This window comes from Nesoenas mayeri, assembly GCF_963082525.1.
Source record: "Nesoenas mayeri genome assembly, chromosome: 19".
Classification (NCBI taxonomy): domain Eukaryota; kingdom Metazoa; phylum Chordata; class Aves; order Columbiformes; family Columbidae; genus Nesoenas; species Nesoenas mayeri.
The window spans coordinates 10249500-10264154 of NC_137568.1; the positions used below are offsets into that span (position 1 = coordinate 10249500).

The 14655-nt window shown below is 41.4% G+C and overlaps 1 protein-coding gene across 1 annotated transcript in view; it reads left to right on the top strand.

The window, feature by feature from the left end:
* The window catches only part of CEP112 (centrosomal protein 112), a gene marked incomplete at both ends in the record, with an annotated part of 144138 nt that overhangs the window by 52140 nt on the left and 77343 nt on the right, over positions 1-14655 (top strand). Inside the window, 2 exons of the mRNA XM_080356772.1 lie at positions 914-1021; positions 11407-11589. Coding sequence (XP_080212898.1) covers positions 914-1021; positions 11407-11589 — 291 coding nt within the window. The remainder of the gene's footprint in view (positions 1-913; positions 1022-11406; positions 11590-14655) is intronic.

The window sequence follows — 14655 nt, forward strand, 5'->3', positions numbered from 1 at the left end:
TAACTGTAAGATCTGCAATTTTTCTAATAGTAACTAGGAAAAAGAGAAACAATCCATAGACTCAACTTTAGATCTGGTGGTACTTTAGATCTAGTGGTACTTTAGGTCTAGTGCGTCTTGGGTTTGGCAACTAATGATCAAGAGCCCTCATTGCACTTGTAAGAAATATATGAATGTGACGTAATGGGTAAAGCGCTGAAGTTGGGATCTTGGTTTAGAAGTAATTGTTGAGTATGCACTGCAGCATAGGACAGCATATATATAGTGTATATATATAATCATATATATGTAATTCTAATTTTTTTCCCTTGGGAACGTGCCTGATGTACAACTAACAGTTGTGCTTTTGATACGAAAGCCTTTGCTAATTGGGTTATGAAATCGCTTCCTTGATGCCGTGTGCTGGAATCTGTGGGACTCATTATTCATAGGCGATGACTATCTTCAGAGAACTTCACTTGCAGCCAAATAATTCTCTTTTCAGTTATTTTGCTGATTTAATGTAAACTTACTTTGAATGTGGCGTTTGTGCACTGACTCACACATGATTTCACTTGGATTTCCACAGGCAATATATTTATAAGTGGAATATATTTGAGACTTAAATATGCCTAGAACTAAATATTCGCTTAATTTTGATGGGGTGTTCACCACTTTCAGGTGAAAAACGAGCCCATACTTTATAATCAAGGAGTGGCACAGTGTAGGTGGTCACTATATCCATAAGTAGATAAATACCTGGTATTCAGTGAATATTAATCTTCACTACACACAAATAGTATTATTATCATTCTCAGCAAGTTGTATTTGAGTCTTTGATGGTTTGCAAACAACTGTAGAGACATCAGGACGTTTTAAGCTATGCCTTTAAAAAAAAATAAAAATTAAATATTCCCTTTCTTTTTCCATGTAGATGGAAAAGGTTGAAGCAGATCTAAGCAGATCAAAATCGCTCCGGGAAAAACAATCCAAAGAATTCTCCTGGCAATTGGAAGAGCTGAAGCAAAGATACGAGCAACAGGTCAGCAGGTTTGTTCTGGGGCGGCTTTTCATGCAGTTGTAGGTCAGTTCCCACATCTTAATCCTCTTCTCACTTTGCCTCCCTCTTCTTTGTATAAAGGCAAAATGTATAGGTGTGCAGAGTTTGTGTGGTGGGGGAAGAGCCTACGTAGAAAATGTTGTTGTTTCTTCTTTGCAATCCTTTGTACCTCTGGCTCTTGCACATTTTTTCCCAGGCTTACAGGTGGCAACACCTATTTTTGTAACGGCCACATGAATGTGTTATCTGTTTTTGTTCTTGTCAAGAAACAGCCTTTTATTCTTTTTTTTATCACTTTTTAGCACAGGGAGTGTTCGTGTGAATGCTTGTTTTGGCCCGCTGGTAATGATTTTCTTTATTCTAATGTGATTTCAGGTTGGGAAATATTCAGGAAACATTTGGGTGGAGATGAGAGACTTGAGTTCAGTAGCGTTGTGAAATGTAAAGGGAAAAAAACAGAAATAGCAGCAGGCAAATTATTGCATGATATAGACTTGAGAGCTACACAGCTGACCCAGCCCATCGGACACTTGCACAAGGTGGTGTTTCAAGCATAAGCTTGAAGTTCTTTCTTATCCGTGTTTTTGCAGGGATATAAGTTTCTATTTCCACCAGGAAATTCTATTCAAGAATTCCAGAGTAGTCCAGGTTGCAGAGATATTGGGGATTTTTGGTTTGGGGGTTTTGTCGACCTTATTTGCCGAAAGAACAGTAAGAATTCTCTCTCTCCTGATTTAGTATGATCTCTGGAATAAAGACTAGAGATCAGAAATGCACTCACCACTATGTAATCGTAACAATGGATCTTCTTCAAATTATGTATTTATTTGAAAGCCATTGCGCTAATTGCTTGCAATAAAGGTGAGGAAGTTTGACTTGTCAATTGGTGGATGTAGTGAAGGGAGGACGGTGGGAAGCGCTGGGGTTAGTTGGGCGTCCACCTTAAGGTGAATTTTTTAGTGGAATCTTATATTCACATCATTTCAGGGATATGATTCGCTCACTTTTCTTTACAGTTCTCATAATTCGTAATGCATCTTTAAAGTCCAAAGTAAGCATTTATTCAAAGATCTTGTTCCCAGGTTTAGGAACATGCTTTGTAGAGACAAGCACTAATCTGCAGTTCATCAGATGTCATGACAATCCTGTTCTGACCTACAAATGGTAATTTTTGCTACTTTCAGTATATGTAGCAAGACATACTAAGCCATAGTTACAATCTTCTGCCGAATAATCGGCTGGTTTTGTGCACTCAAAGGAAATTATAATGACTAGTAGTGTCGTGGTTTATTTGTTGTTTTCTTATATCATCATGCCTATAATTATATATTCAGAGCTTATGGAGACTGGATCAAAAAACCCCAAAACAACAACAAACCAGAACAAACCTACAAAAAACAACAACAAAACCCACAAACGAGATGAATGTGAAACTTGTTTTGGTGACTCTTTTTACGCTGATATTCTCGAACAGTGTTGATATTGTGACAAACATCAGTGAAAGCATTTTCTACTAAGAGGAGATGTTTACTGCTTCACTTTTTGTATTTAGGAAAACTACTTTTAGCTGTAGGAAAGAACAGGTAGACTCTGTGAAACGTCAGTGAAACGCAAAGCAAGGTTTTCAGCACTAAACAGTGAAACAATGAGAGTCTCAGAAGAATTTTCGGAGGAATCCCGCTCATACCCTTTTCAAAATGTATTTCTCTTCGTCCTTCATTTGGAGTGTTCATTGAAAACTTGCAAACATGACAAATCTGTGACCCTTCCAGCTGGGTTATGGTTGGAAACGTTCGTTTTGCATTGTCACTTCTGCAGTACAAAGCTCCTCCGGCCGCACAGCGTGGGCTCCGCTCTTCCGCTCTGAACGTTTCCTTTCCGCAATTCCAGCTTCTCTTTCTCTCTGTTATTCTCTATTTATGCTTCAGAACTTCTAAACCCTTTTTAAAGCAGACTTTTCCTTGCCTTGTTTTACTGGATATTTCTTTGGTGGTTGCTTGGGGAGGAAAAGACTGATTTAAACTCTTAAATGGAGCGGTGAATTAGAATTGGTGGTGTGTTTAAGCAGGGCTCCAACAGACTTCTAGTGGGGAAATAGTCACCCAACCAAAAACCGATGACTCGAGTTACCTGGGAAATGCAGCAATTGCTTTGAGATGTTCTGCCTCAAGTGTCTGAATCAAATTGTCGCATTGAATTTATACAGAAAGGGAAGGAAAATTGACCTTCAGATACATTTTGTGTAGTGGTGAAGTAACACTGGGCGCCACACCGGACAATTCAGTTGCCCATGAATTTAATCAAGTTGGTAATGAAGAACCAAACAAAGTGATGTGTTATCACATTCTCCAGCCTGAGAAACGTAAGTGTAGGAACTGGAGAGCTGAGGTTGGACCTCTCTGCTGTATGTGCTGGTTGCCTGTGCTTTGCAGGAGTTTTCATTTCAAAGAGATGATGAGGCTGGAAAAGGTCTGTTGGTTGTGGGGCTGAAAGGTTGCTCTGCCAACACATCAGGTATACTGATAGATATTGCTATTTATCTGATAATGATATCAATTAATAAATAAACTGATATATATTTTATATTATTTTTCTTGAAAAAGAATTAGGAAAAAAACCACACAAGGCTGTGGCAGTTAATATTAGTATTTTCAAATTCATCGAATCCATTAACAAAGCAAAGAAGCAGCTTTGGACCTCGCAGTATTTGGATCCAGCTCCATCTGATTCAGCGCCGCTTTCTTTTGAAGTATCCACTGAGAACACTCTCAGACAGAAACCGGGGGCCTGTTTTTTTTTTTCCCTTTCTTTAAACATACTTTAGCTCAACTTTGTTCTACTCGCAGCTGTTAGATTTGAAAGTATATTTTGCAGAGCAGCCCCGCTCCGTCGGCGCGGCAGTTCCTATCTCTGGGAGCAGCTGCTCCCGGCACTTCAAAGCTGGTGGACACCACAGCGAAGGCCTCGGCTTTTCCTGCCTTTGAAATGGCGCCGGCATCCACGGTCGGGCTTTATGGCACTGTCAGCACAGGAAAAAAGGTTGTTTGGTTTTTTGCACCCCCTTCCTTTTTTTCTACTTCTTTTTTTTTTTTTCCCCTTTTCCTCCTCGCTTTCTAATGACATCCTCGGTTTAGCCCAAAATACCCGGGAAGCGTTTCTGCCACAATAGTTTTACGAATTTTTGAAAGAGCGTGTGGCCAAACCTTGCATAATGGATTTTAGGCAGATGAATTTGACAGAAAACTTAGGGAATGGGCTTTTTTTTTTCCCATATCCATGTCGCTTGGGCAGGGACCTTGGGGTCCTGGGGACAGCAGGGTGACCATGAGCCAGCACTGGGCCCTTGTGGCCAGGAAGCCAATGGGACCTGGGATGGGTTAGAAGGGGATGGTCAGTAGGTCAGAGAGGTTCTCCTGCCCCTCTGCTCTGCCCTGGGGAGACCACACCTGGAATCTTGTGTCCAGCTGTGGCCCCTCAGTTCCAGCAGGACAGGGAACTGCTGGAGAGAGTCCAGCGCAGCCACCAAGATGCTGCAGGGAGTGGAGCATCTCCCGTGTGAGGAAAGGCTGAGGGAGCTGGGGCTCTGGAGCTGGACAAGAGGAGACTGAGGGGGGACTCATTCATGTTCACAGATATCTAAAGGGGGAGTGTCAGGAGGATGGAGCCAGGCTCTTCTCGGTGACAGCCAATGGGGTAATGGGTTCAAACTGGAACACAGGAGGTTCCACTTAAATTTGAGAAGAAACTTCTTCATGGTGAGGGTGTCAGAGCCTGGCCCAGGCTGCCCAGGGGGGTTGTGGAGTCTCCTTCTGTGCAGACATTCCAACCCGCCTGGACACCTTCCTGTGTAACCTCATCTGGGTGTTCCTGCTCCATGGGGGGATTGCACTGGATGAGCTTTCCAGGGCCCTTCCAACCCCTGACATTCTGGGATTCTGTGGGCACTTTGTGAGAGCCCGTGTCTCGAGCTGTGGTGCATGGTGGAGCGGGACGTCACATAGCGACATTTCACAGCAGAATCAAGTATGTTCTCACCTTCATTTTAAGCAGATTTTTATAAATTGCCTTGTATGGAACACTTTCAGTGAACTTCTGGAGATCTTAATGTTTGAATGACATTAGCTTGTCCTTTAAGGCAGAAAAATACAATAATAGAGCTCTATGATCACTGTTGCACCTGTGTTTTGCTATCAATAGTTGAAGTGCTAGAACTCACTGTGGAAAAAAATGAGATGCAAAATTAATAAGAGATCCAAAGTCTGTGAAATTTCACATTCCTAGCAGGGAGAACACACTACAAAGCAGTTGATGAGTTATTGTGGTAGTGGGATGATGTTACTTGCTGCGTTATGGACGTACCTTCTGACTTTGGGGGCCAACCTTAATGTATAAATATGCCTTTTGGTTTGGTTTGTCTCTAATAATGTTAATTCCATTTTAAACTAATAATTTTTCATGCTTCCATAGCAAAGTGGAAAGCTGTTACGTGATAGCTGAAGAATCTGCCTGGATCTCAGGAAATCCTTTCTTGCAACATTTATTGTTGGGTTCTGACTTCCGTAACCCTTGTGAGGGAATAATTAGAGTTGTTTTCTTGTCCTATTTAGCCAAATAGGAAAGAAACAGGACACCTTCGGAAATATTTGACCGCGTATTTAACAAAATCGCTTTGAAATCGGTTACATGCTAGCTTTTCTTCTGGTGTTCCTCAGCCACACCAATGTTCCAGGCGTTTCTTAGCTGGACTTTAGACAGTCCAGTTGTATTCAGACATTCACCATCCATTTTTAGTATGCTGGTTTAGTTATAAGGACTCAGTCTTTGTAAAAAGCTTTGTTCCTCTCCTCTTTGTCTATAGCCCAAGATAATTGAAATACAGTCTGTTCTTGCATGGAGGCCAAACGAGCACATTTGCAGAGGCTCTAAATTTTTCATGTCATCAGCAACAAGCTGCATAAATTTCATTTAATAAATTAATCTAGGATGCATAAATGTTTCCTTTGAAGCATCCTAACACAGAGATGAATGCCATTCGCGCAGAATATCTGAGGAATAGTTTCTTCAATCGTCAGCATCAACTTTTTACTTTATGATACAGCTAAAACTCGCAAATGGGAAAAGGGTGTGAATTTAACCTCTAAGAGAAGAGTGGGTGGAAATCATCTCTCTGTTCCATTGCTGTTTACGGAATTGTTAACCCAGCAGATGGGTATTTGCACTGTAAATGCTATACCAGAACCTGCTACATGCAGGTATTGCAGTGGCTCAAGGTTATATTAGTTCGGATAATAAATATTTCTATTCGCAGAGCCCATTGGCTTTACTGGAGCAGGCAGGAGGGGAGCGGGACCTCCTGATGTTCATCTCGGCGCTGAGTGGGGTTTAATCGCAGGGAAGCAGCTTCATTTCCAATATGTTGGCGATTTGAAATCAAATTTACTCATGGCAGGAGGATGGGGAAGATAGGAGGATTGAGGTGAGGCTTGTGCTGCCCGTTCTTTAAAAATATTACAATTCTGGAAGGCCTTTATAAGCAAAAAATTTCCGGATCAGGTATATCATTTTATATCCCTAGTGAGAGCACTCGGGTATATTGTTGTAGCAGGGAGGATAAATCAAACTGCGGTTTGGCTACAGACCAGCTCGTCTCTTCTAGAGAATTTCTTGCACTTCTTAGTTTGCAGCTGAAATACAGTTATTAGCGGTTGATTAGAAGGTGAAGTATAACAGGAAACACAGTCATGCCAATTAAATTATTGCAGCCTGCAATGAAATAGAAAGTAAAATGCATTTGCTATGCGTGTACATTACCCTATATATATTTGCTACTTCAGTGGTAATATATGGTTCTGCACTGATGTATTTTTCACTGTCCCACTTGCCCTCGGCTCATTACAACCCTTTTATCTCGGGAGTACTTTGCGTGTGAAATTATAGCAAAATCTCCAAAAAAATGCATACTTTTAAAATCCACATGATTTATCTGCCGCACGGTAGTTCTGGTTTGTTTGCTCCCTCGCCTCGCAGCCAAGATTGCTCTTTTCTGCCCAAAGTTATGCTAAGCCAGAGCCCAGCGTGATTAATACTCGATCCTCCAGCCTGTTAGATCAGATTACTTTTAGAAGCAGTGTATTTGCAGAGATGGGTAATCCCCATATCCTCATGAAACACATTTATTTATAGGCTTAGGAGACAGAAAACGCTGGATTCTACCAGAGTTGTAATTTGGGGGTAGATCGTGTGTTGTGTGCCATGCTGGGCAGAGGTTGGGGCTGGTTTTGAGCACAGCAATGGTAATGAAGACACCTGATTTACAAACACCTATAAGGTAGAATTGCTGAAAAATAGACATGCCATATGCATGCTGTACAAGGGAGTTTCATTCAGTTCTTTGACACGACGTGTATAACTTATTGGTGGCTTCTCCAGCCCTCAGAAGTTCAATCATACCCAAATAGCTCTAATAAAATCATCCTGCTGTGCAAAGCTCTATTTTATATAAGTGTTACTTAGAATATTTCTGAAATTGTGGACATAAATTTACATGAATTTTCATACTTTGGTGTCAAATATTTATTGTAGCAGCTACATTTTTCAAAGAGGGAGTGAGCTAACTAATTTCCTTTCCCTCCTTTGGGGACTATAAAAAGAATTTCAAAGGCATACTTGTTCTTGAGAACAAGTCGAAATTGTTCTAAAATTGAAAGCCTAAACTTAGTGTGTGATGTAGAAGCAAAAACTGGATAGTAGAAGGTCTTGTCTATATTAGGGACTTTAAAAAGGTATTTGCTGACGTTGATTGTATTACAAGTGTTTGGCTTCTGAAAATATCTCCTGCAATCAGCAGACTGTTTACTGTAGATCGTTGTTCTTCAGATGTACAAACTGAACCAGCGCTAACAGCAGCGCGATTTCACTTTAGGTCTTTATTAGATTATCTCTCGTTTTAGCAGGTTGGGCAGAAGCTGCTCCACGTTTGAGTGCAGTTAAGTCGGCCTTAGGCCATCGCTCATCATCAGCTCCGGTGTTGTGTCCTGGGCACGATTGGCATCGCCAGCTTGTGCGTGTTTATGGCAGTGAATAGCATGAGATAGTCACAGTTCTTGGGTTAATCTTGTTTAGCTTTTTATTACGAAGTTTGTCTTCTCTTTTCTCCGCAAGAGTGACAAAATGTTAAATTTCAGTTAAAAGCAGAGATTTAAAATAAATGTTGTAAGTCTGGTGGTGGCTTAGTAAACCAACTGGGGGCTGCTACCTTGAATATGGTTCTATCCTACTGGTGTAGAAAGAATTAAAAAATGAAGAATTAATGCAAGGGGAGATAATGATTCTAAAATACTTGTGTGTTACTTGGTAATAAGTGTTTCATGACCCTGTAGCTCTATGGGGTCAGACAGTCCTTGTTTTAGTGTCCAGGCCATGGTGGGAGGTAGGAACAGATGCACAGAGAATAAGAGAATCTCATCTTTGGGACAGCAAAATGAGAGAACATCTAAGCCACCATATATTTGATCTGATTATGGTAATAGGGCACGCACTATTATTTAATTAATGTATCTTTTCAGTGTTGCCCTTAATTTCCATTGTGAATATCGTGTTGCTTGTCTGTCTGAAGCATGTGGCTCCTACACCCGTCTATCTTTTAGACATTTATGTACTGAATTCAAGCGGACATTTGTAATCTGCTGAAGTGCAAAGCATCGGGGGGCGAATGCAGAAAGATCTCAACATGATACAATTTTTAAAAGAGGTGGTTTTGTTATATCATTCATAAAAGCGCGCTCTACCTCAAAGAAGAGACAGAATCCATACTGATTTATGAAGAATTAATATATTTTTCATGCGGCTTCCTGTGATGAAGTCCTCTTGTTGCTGATAAACAGCATGGTTTGGTTGGTTGTTTTTGGTGGATTTTTTTGTTGGTATACATTGATTTATTTGTTTTCCTTTATAATAAGACCCAACAACAATACAAGAACAAGAGAGAGGGAGGAGTGGAAGAGAAACCGCAGTGCCTGGCAGCAGTAGTGGGGAGAACAGGAGATTCAGTGGGTGTTCGGCAGTGCAATCAAATGGCCACTCTGTCCCTTCACGTTATTTGTACAGGAAACCCACGTTTTGTTGGTTACGAATGTGAAGTACTTGTTAATATTCATTAGGGATGATGGTTTTCTAGGCCTTTGAACTTGCGGTCCCCATTCTTTCTCTCTTTTCCTGTCTCTCCACCTCTGCTCCCTGCCAGAAGCCTCTGAAGAGCAAAACAAAGCCATCGCGGGGAATACTTTGCTTTGAGGGGATCTTTCCTCAACAGATTTGCCTTTTACAAACACGTCCCCTCACGCTGCCACCCTTTCTGTTTCCACGTACAGACCGGGGTCTGCCCCTCCTGCCTGCACAAGGACCGGTCCCTATTAGCTCTTTCCACCTCTGTGATTCAAAACCTTTGCATCTATAGTGTAAATGCTCTAAGTGAAGAGATTACGAAGCAAAACTGTAATAGCTTTAGTCGGGTAAACTGGTGTCGTACGTGGGTTGAAGAAGCAGGGTCCATCTCTTGCCCCCTGCGGGCACATGTTCTCTGTGCTGCTGCTTCTTGTCTTAGTTTTAAAAAGTGGAAACCCAAATAATTGAAGTTCCTCCTAACAAGCTCTCTTACTGTGGACCTTACATGACACAATCAGCTGAAAACCCAGGAATTAAGAAAATGTTTGAATAAAAAGACCTCTCCTGTTGACACCATCGCTTTTTAATCAGGTCTGATTTATGAAAAACTGCTCAACATTTTTTCCTGTAACTAAGGCAAAGGCTTTACAGTTACTTTAGGGAGCAAGAATTCTTTCATTTAGACACACTAAGGCCACCAATAGATGTGAAAAGGAACCAGTTTTGTACATAAACCTTGGGCAAAACCCTGACTTAAAGAACTTTGTGTAAGGATCCCAGGCCCAGTACACATAATATATGCCTCCTGGGGGGTTAACTCCTTCAGGGACTTCAGAGTTCTGTTAATGAGCTCTTTAGTATTATTAAATAATGTAGATACGTTAAACTGTAGAATATTGGATCTGTTCTACTTGCTCCATTTTCAGGAGGCCGCTGCCGGCTGCAGCACGGCCGACATATTTTACTTTTAAACCCGGGACACGCCGACCCGTAGTTCCACAAAACACGTTCTTCTGGACTCCACGTCCAATTTTAAACCCCGAAAGCCACGCCGAGGGCTAATATCATCCCCGAATTGACTGCTACAGCTTTAAGATAAGGTGCCGGCGCGTTCTCGGCGCACACGCAGCCGGCTCCTCCCGTTCGCTCCTTTTTCTCACGCTGCAAATAACCCACCATATAAAGATAAGAGCATTTATTTTCTCTTTTTTTTTTTTTCCCCTCCTCGCCCCCCTCCCCTCTCTCCGAAATCCACCAAAACTGAAGAAAAATCCAAGTGACTGTTCTTAGCAGCTGTGTGGCCCGGGGTTCAGTGGGGAAGCGGCTTCCTGCCGTCCCTATTCATCACCTGCTTCAAAGGCGGCCTGGCGCGCAGCGTGCAGGCCAGGTAGGGTGCCATTGTGCGCCGGCGGGGGGATTAGTATCAAAGCCGCGGCGACCAGGCCCTCGGTCTGGGGCTGCCATTCAGGCCGGCGGAGAGAGGCTCAAACCGGCCAAGGTCACAGCATCCAGTGTGATGCGGACTGGGAAAAAGGATCCTGAGAATTGAGACGGGGCTTCTTCTGAAATCATGGCGCAAGCTTGCGGCACAGCAGGTGCCCTTCTGGAGCACATAGATCTGTTTATGTTGGGGTAGCGTAGCTGACAACGGGATAATAGAGCTTTGTTTTTTTATAATTTTCTTTCTCTTTTTATTATTTTGGTTTATTTCATTATTTTTTTTTTTAAAGACAACTGTATATACCCCAGCGTTGAAGAGCTTTCGCTTTGGAAATCATAAAGAAATCTTTAAAAGACTTAATTGCTGGGGTGGGGGGTTGCCTGTATATACTTAAACGAAGGGGAGAGCAGGCTGGCGATTAACCATTTAGGAACCTCAGCCCGATGAGCAGCAGCAGGATGCGGGGCGACCGTACACAGAATGCGACAATGCAATTGTTTTCTTTTTTTCCCCCGTACGCTCCGACATTTGTACCAACAAATTGGTTAAGGATGCGCTGGATTTGCTCGGTTGTCTCCATTGTTGGAATTGTCTGGAGGAATTCTGTCACGCTAAGGGGTGGCTTTTTAAAAGGTGAGGTAATAGTGACGTAAAAATAAAATTGCCAACTTGATGAAATTAAGGGGAAAATTAAGCTGTAGACGAGTTGTCATGACGACAAGGATGTTCTATTGATGAACTGTACTCCTCCCTGTCCAATCAGATAGTGGAGCTGAAGCTGGAGCATGAACAGGAGAAGACGCACCTATTCCAGCAGCACAACGCAGAGAAGGACGGTCTGGTCCGAGACCACGAACGGGAAATCGAGAAACTGGAAAAACAGCTCCGCGCTGCCATGGCAGAGCACGAGACTCAAACCCAAGAATGCCGGAAACGAGACGGCCAGGTAACGATCAATAGCGTTTGAAAGGCGTACGCTTATTAGAAAAATGCTAATAATTAGTGTTTCCCGTTTGCCAGCATTGTTGGTGATGCACGCTGTGTGAGCATTTGCGAAACTGGCACATAAACGTGATTTTGGTTTTCTTTTTTCTTTCTTTCTTCTTTTTTTAACCCACTTTCCCCCCTCCCTTCCCAGTGCTGAATAGGGCTTTAACTGCAAAAACCACAGGTAGCCAGATTAAAAATCCCATGGTGCGCTATAACTCGGCCTATTTATAATCTTGTCTCATTTTCTTTCATGATGGATTTGTTTAAGAAAAAAAGGTATCTATTCTTCTCCCCCCCCCAGCCCTCACACTCACCCCTCCTTTTCTCCTTCCTGCCCAAATCCATATGAATTATATCTGCTTCATTCGTATGCTTTTTGTTTGTTTGTTTGTTTGTTTTAAATCTCTGCAGGTAACTCACAAATGGCTTTATTTCATTTTGCTCATGTCTTTATGTTTCAGCTTTGTATTCTAGATTTGCATTGTGTGTTTGGCTACGTATGTCGGCTGTTTGATAAGATGATGTGGGTTTGGAGTTGCTTCCCATCACGTTTATTTTCCTCCACACGCACGCACCCCTCCCATCCTCCATCTCTGTGGTCACTGTTGGAAGCCATTTGGCAGAATAACCCCCAGCTGGGGTAGCATTTGACTCTTCAAACTTCTAGATGAAATGCGCACTGTCAGCATGGAAAACGATCTTTATGAGTTTTCAGCTCAAAAACCATCTTACTGCATTTTTTCAATATTATTTTGTAAAGATGGCATGGTATATTTTCCTAAGAGCCTATACTACAAAGGCCTGCGATGGCAATATTTAAAAATTTAAGGTGATTTTTGTAGTTTAGAGCACATTCAGAAAATAATCTTTACTGATCAGCATTAAAATTACTTATCATGCGTGGATTATTTTATACCCAAACTGGACATTTTGGTGAAGCATCTTTAACGACGTATGTTTTCCGCGCACCACCGCCTTCCCTATGAGATGTAAGACACTGACGTGGAGGCATTTTCTCTCTACTTTCTGTAGACTAGTAGGCTCTGTCTTTTACTGGCAACTATAATGTAGCTAAGTGAAGCTGAATATTTAATTTGTTGTTGTTACCTTTGGACAACTCAGACTCTATCAAAACCCGGCTTTAGTAAATCTATTGGAAAACAAACAGCTTGTAGGGGGAGGATGAGGGACATATTGCAGAGCCTGGACTTATTTCTCCATTACCACCATTACGGTTTTCCAGGGAAAACGAGAGATACTTTTGTGGGAATGCTTGGGAAGAGCATATTCAGGTGGCTTCTGAAAAATTAAACCTTCCGCTTTATTTTCTCCACTTTGGAAGAGTGAAGGAAGATTTAAATTGTTGAAGGGATTGGGTTTTATCTTTGCATTGTTTTTCCTTGGCCCAAGGTAGACGCATCTTAACCATCTAACGAGTGGCGGGTGCCTGTTCCAGGTTATCGTCCTCTCACCTGCATTCCTGGCGTTGTGTTTGCGTGCAGAGCTGTAGCACTCGAAAATACAGTTTTAGAACTATATAGAATCATTCTGTTTACCCGCCAGCGTCCACCGCAGTTGTAGTATTGATCTGTATAGCACTGGATACAAAGGTAAAGGGACAATCTTAAGCAAATTCAGAGGATCTGGGAGGTGTTTGTTAATCTATCTCCCTCTGTTTCGTTCTGTTGTGGGTCATTTCTGGCAAAGGTTGGAGCCCAATGCTGGGTGTGATTTCTATGTGCAGTAGGGTATAAAATGCTACTACAGGTGCGATGTAAAAAGCTGAAAATTATCGCAGCTATTGGGAAAATCTGAACAGTTTGAATAGCAAAAACTTTGGCCTTTTTACAGGGCTTTTCTTTGTAGTTTGAATATCCCTGTACAGGCATTTCAACATCGCTGCCATGAGAATGACATGTAAATCAGGGAGGAAAATGCGGGTGCCTTTGACTAGAAGAGCTGTTGTTTATTTAAATTCTGTAAGAGTCTATCAGCTTTCAAGGACGCATATTTTTTCCATTTTGGAAAAGAAATTGTTCTTCGTTCCTTCCTCTGGCCATTGTATTAGAATTCGCTTTTGTCTTTGTAGTGAGCGCAACAGACAATCCTGGTGTTTCTTATGGAATTGCGGTATTTAGTCGTTGCACATCTTTACTGAAATGCGTGTTTTACACATCTCATGTGGCTAATGGCCGCTGTCATTTATGAAACGTTTGGCAGCCTCTTAACAAAGTGATTTAATGACTTTATATAGACTTTAAAAAAACCTGTTAAATTTGAACCGGGTTTGACAGCAGTAATTTTTAGGATTGGTTCATATTACGGTGACTGCGCGATGAAACAAGAGAAGAGGCCATTTTGCTTCGCTAAACGAAAAGTAGATTTGCTGGGTATTTAAAAAAATTTAAATAATAATTAGTGTTAATCACATACAAGTAGGTTGGTTTGAAGGACCTATCTGTTCAATGCTGTAAAAGCACTGTTATTAAAGGTATTCGCTGTTATTCTTCCTTAAAACCTTTTCCATATGAAAGGGTAGTGAATGTTTAAAATACGTGTTTCTTAATGTAATATTGAAGACAGCGATGACTGAGTATGCAAAGCAATTTATCATACTGCTACTGAAAAGATGATTTTTAATTGCATATACAAAGTCTCTACTTTCACGTAGGTCTTCAGCTGCTGTGAATGATAATGGACAAAATGGTGAGATTTTGTTCAAATATGAGTACATTTATTAGTGCTTTAATCAGAACTGAAGTATAAAAATAACCATTTCCATTGCCAGATTTTAAGTCAATATAAAATAATGTTGCTGCTGCTTTGAAATACAAGTTTAATATGTTTTCAGGAAAGGAACTTGATTTACGTGGATCACCTTCTGTGTTGCTGATGAATTTCTGGGTAACAGTTGCATTCTTCTTTAGTTCTTGGATTTATCCATTTCTGGGAGGCTTGCTTTGATTTTTTCACCTAGGGTTGTAATGCTTGGGGAGGAGTAAATTGACGTGTAGGTCAATAA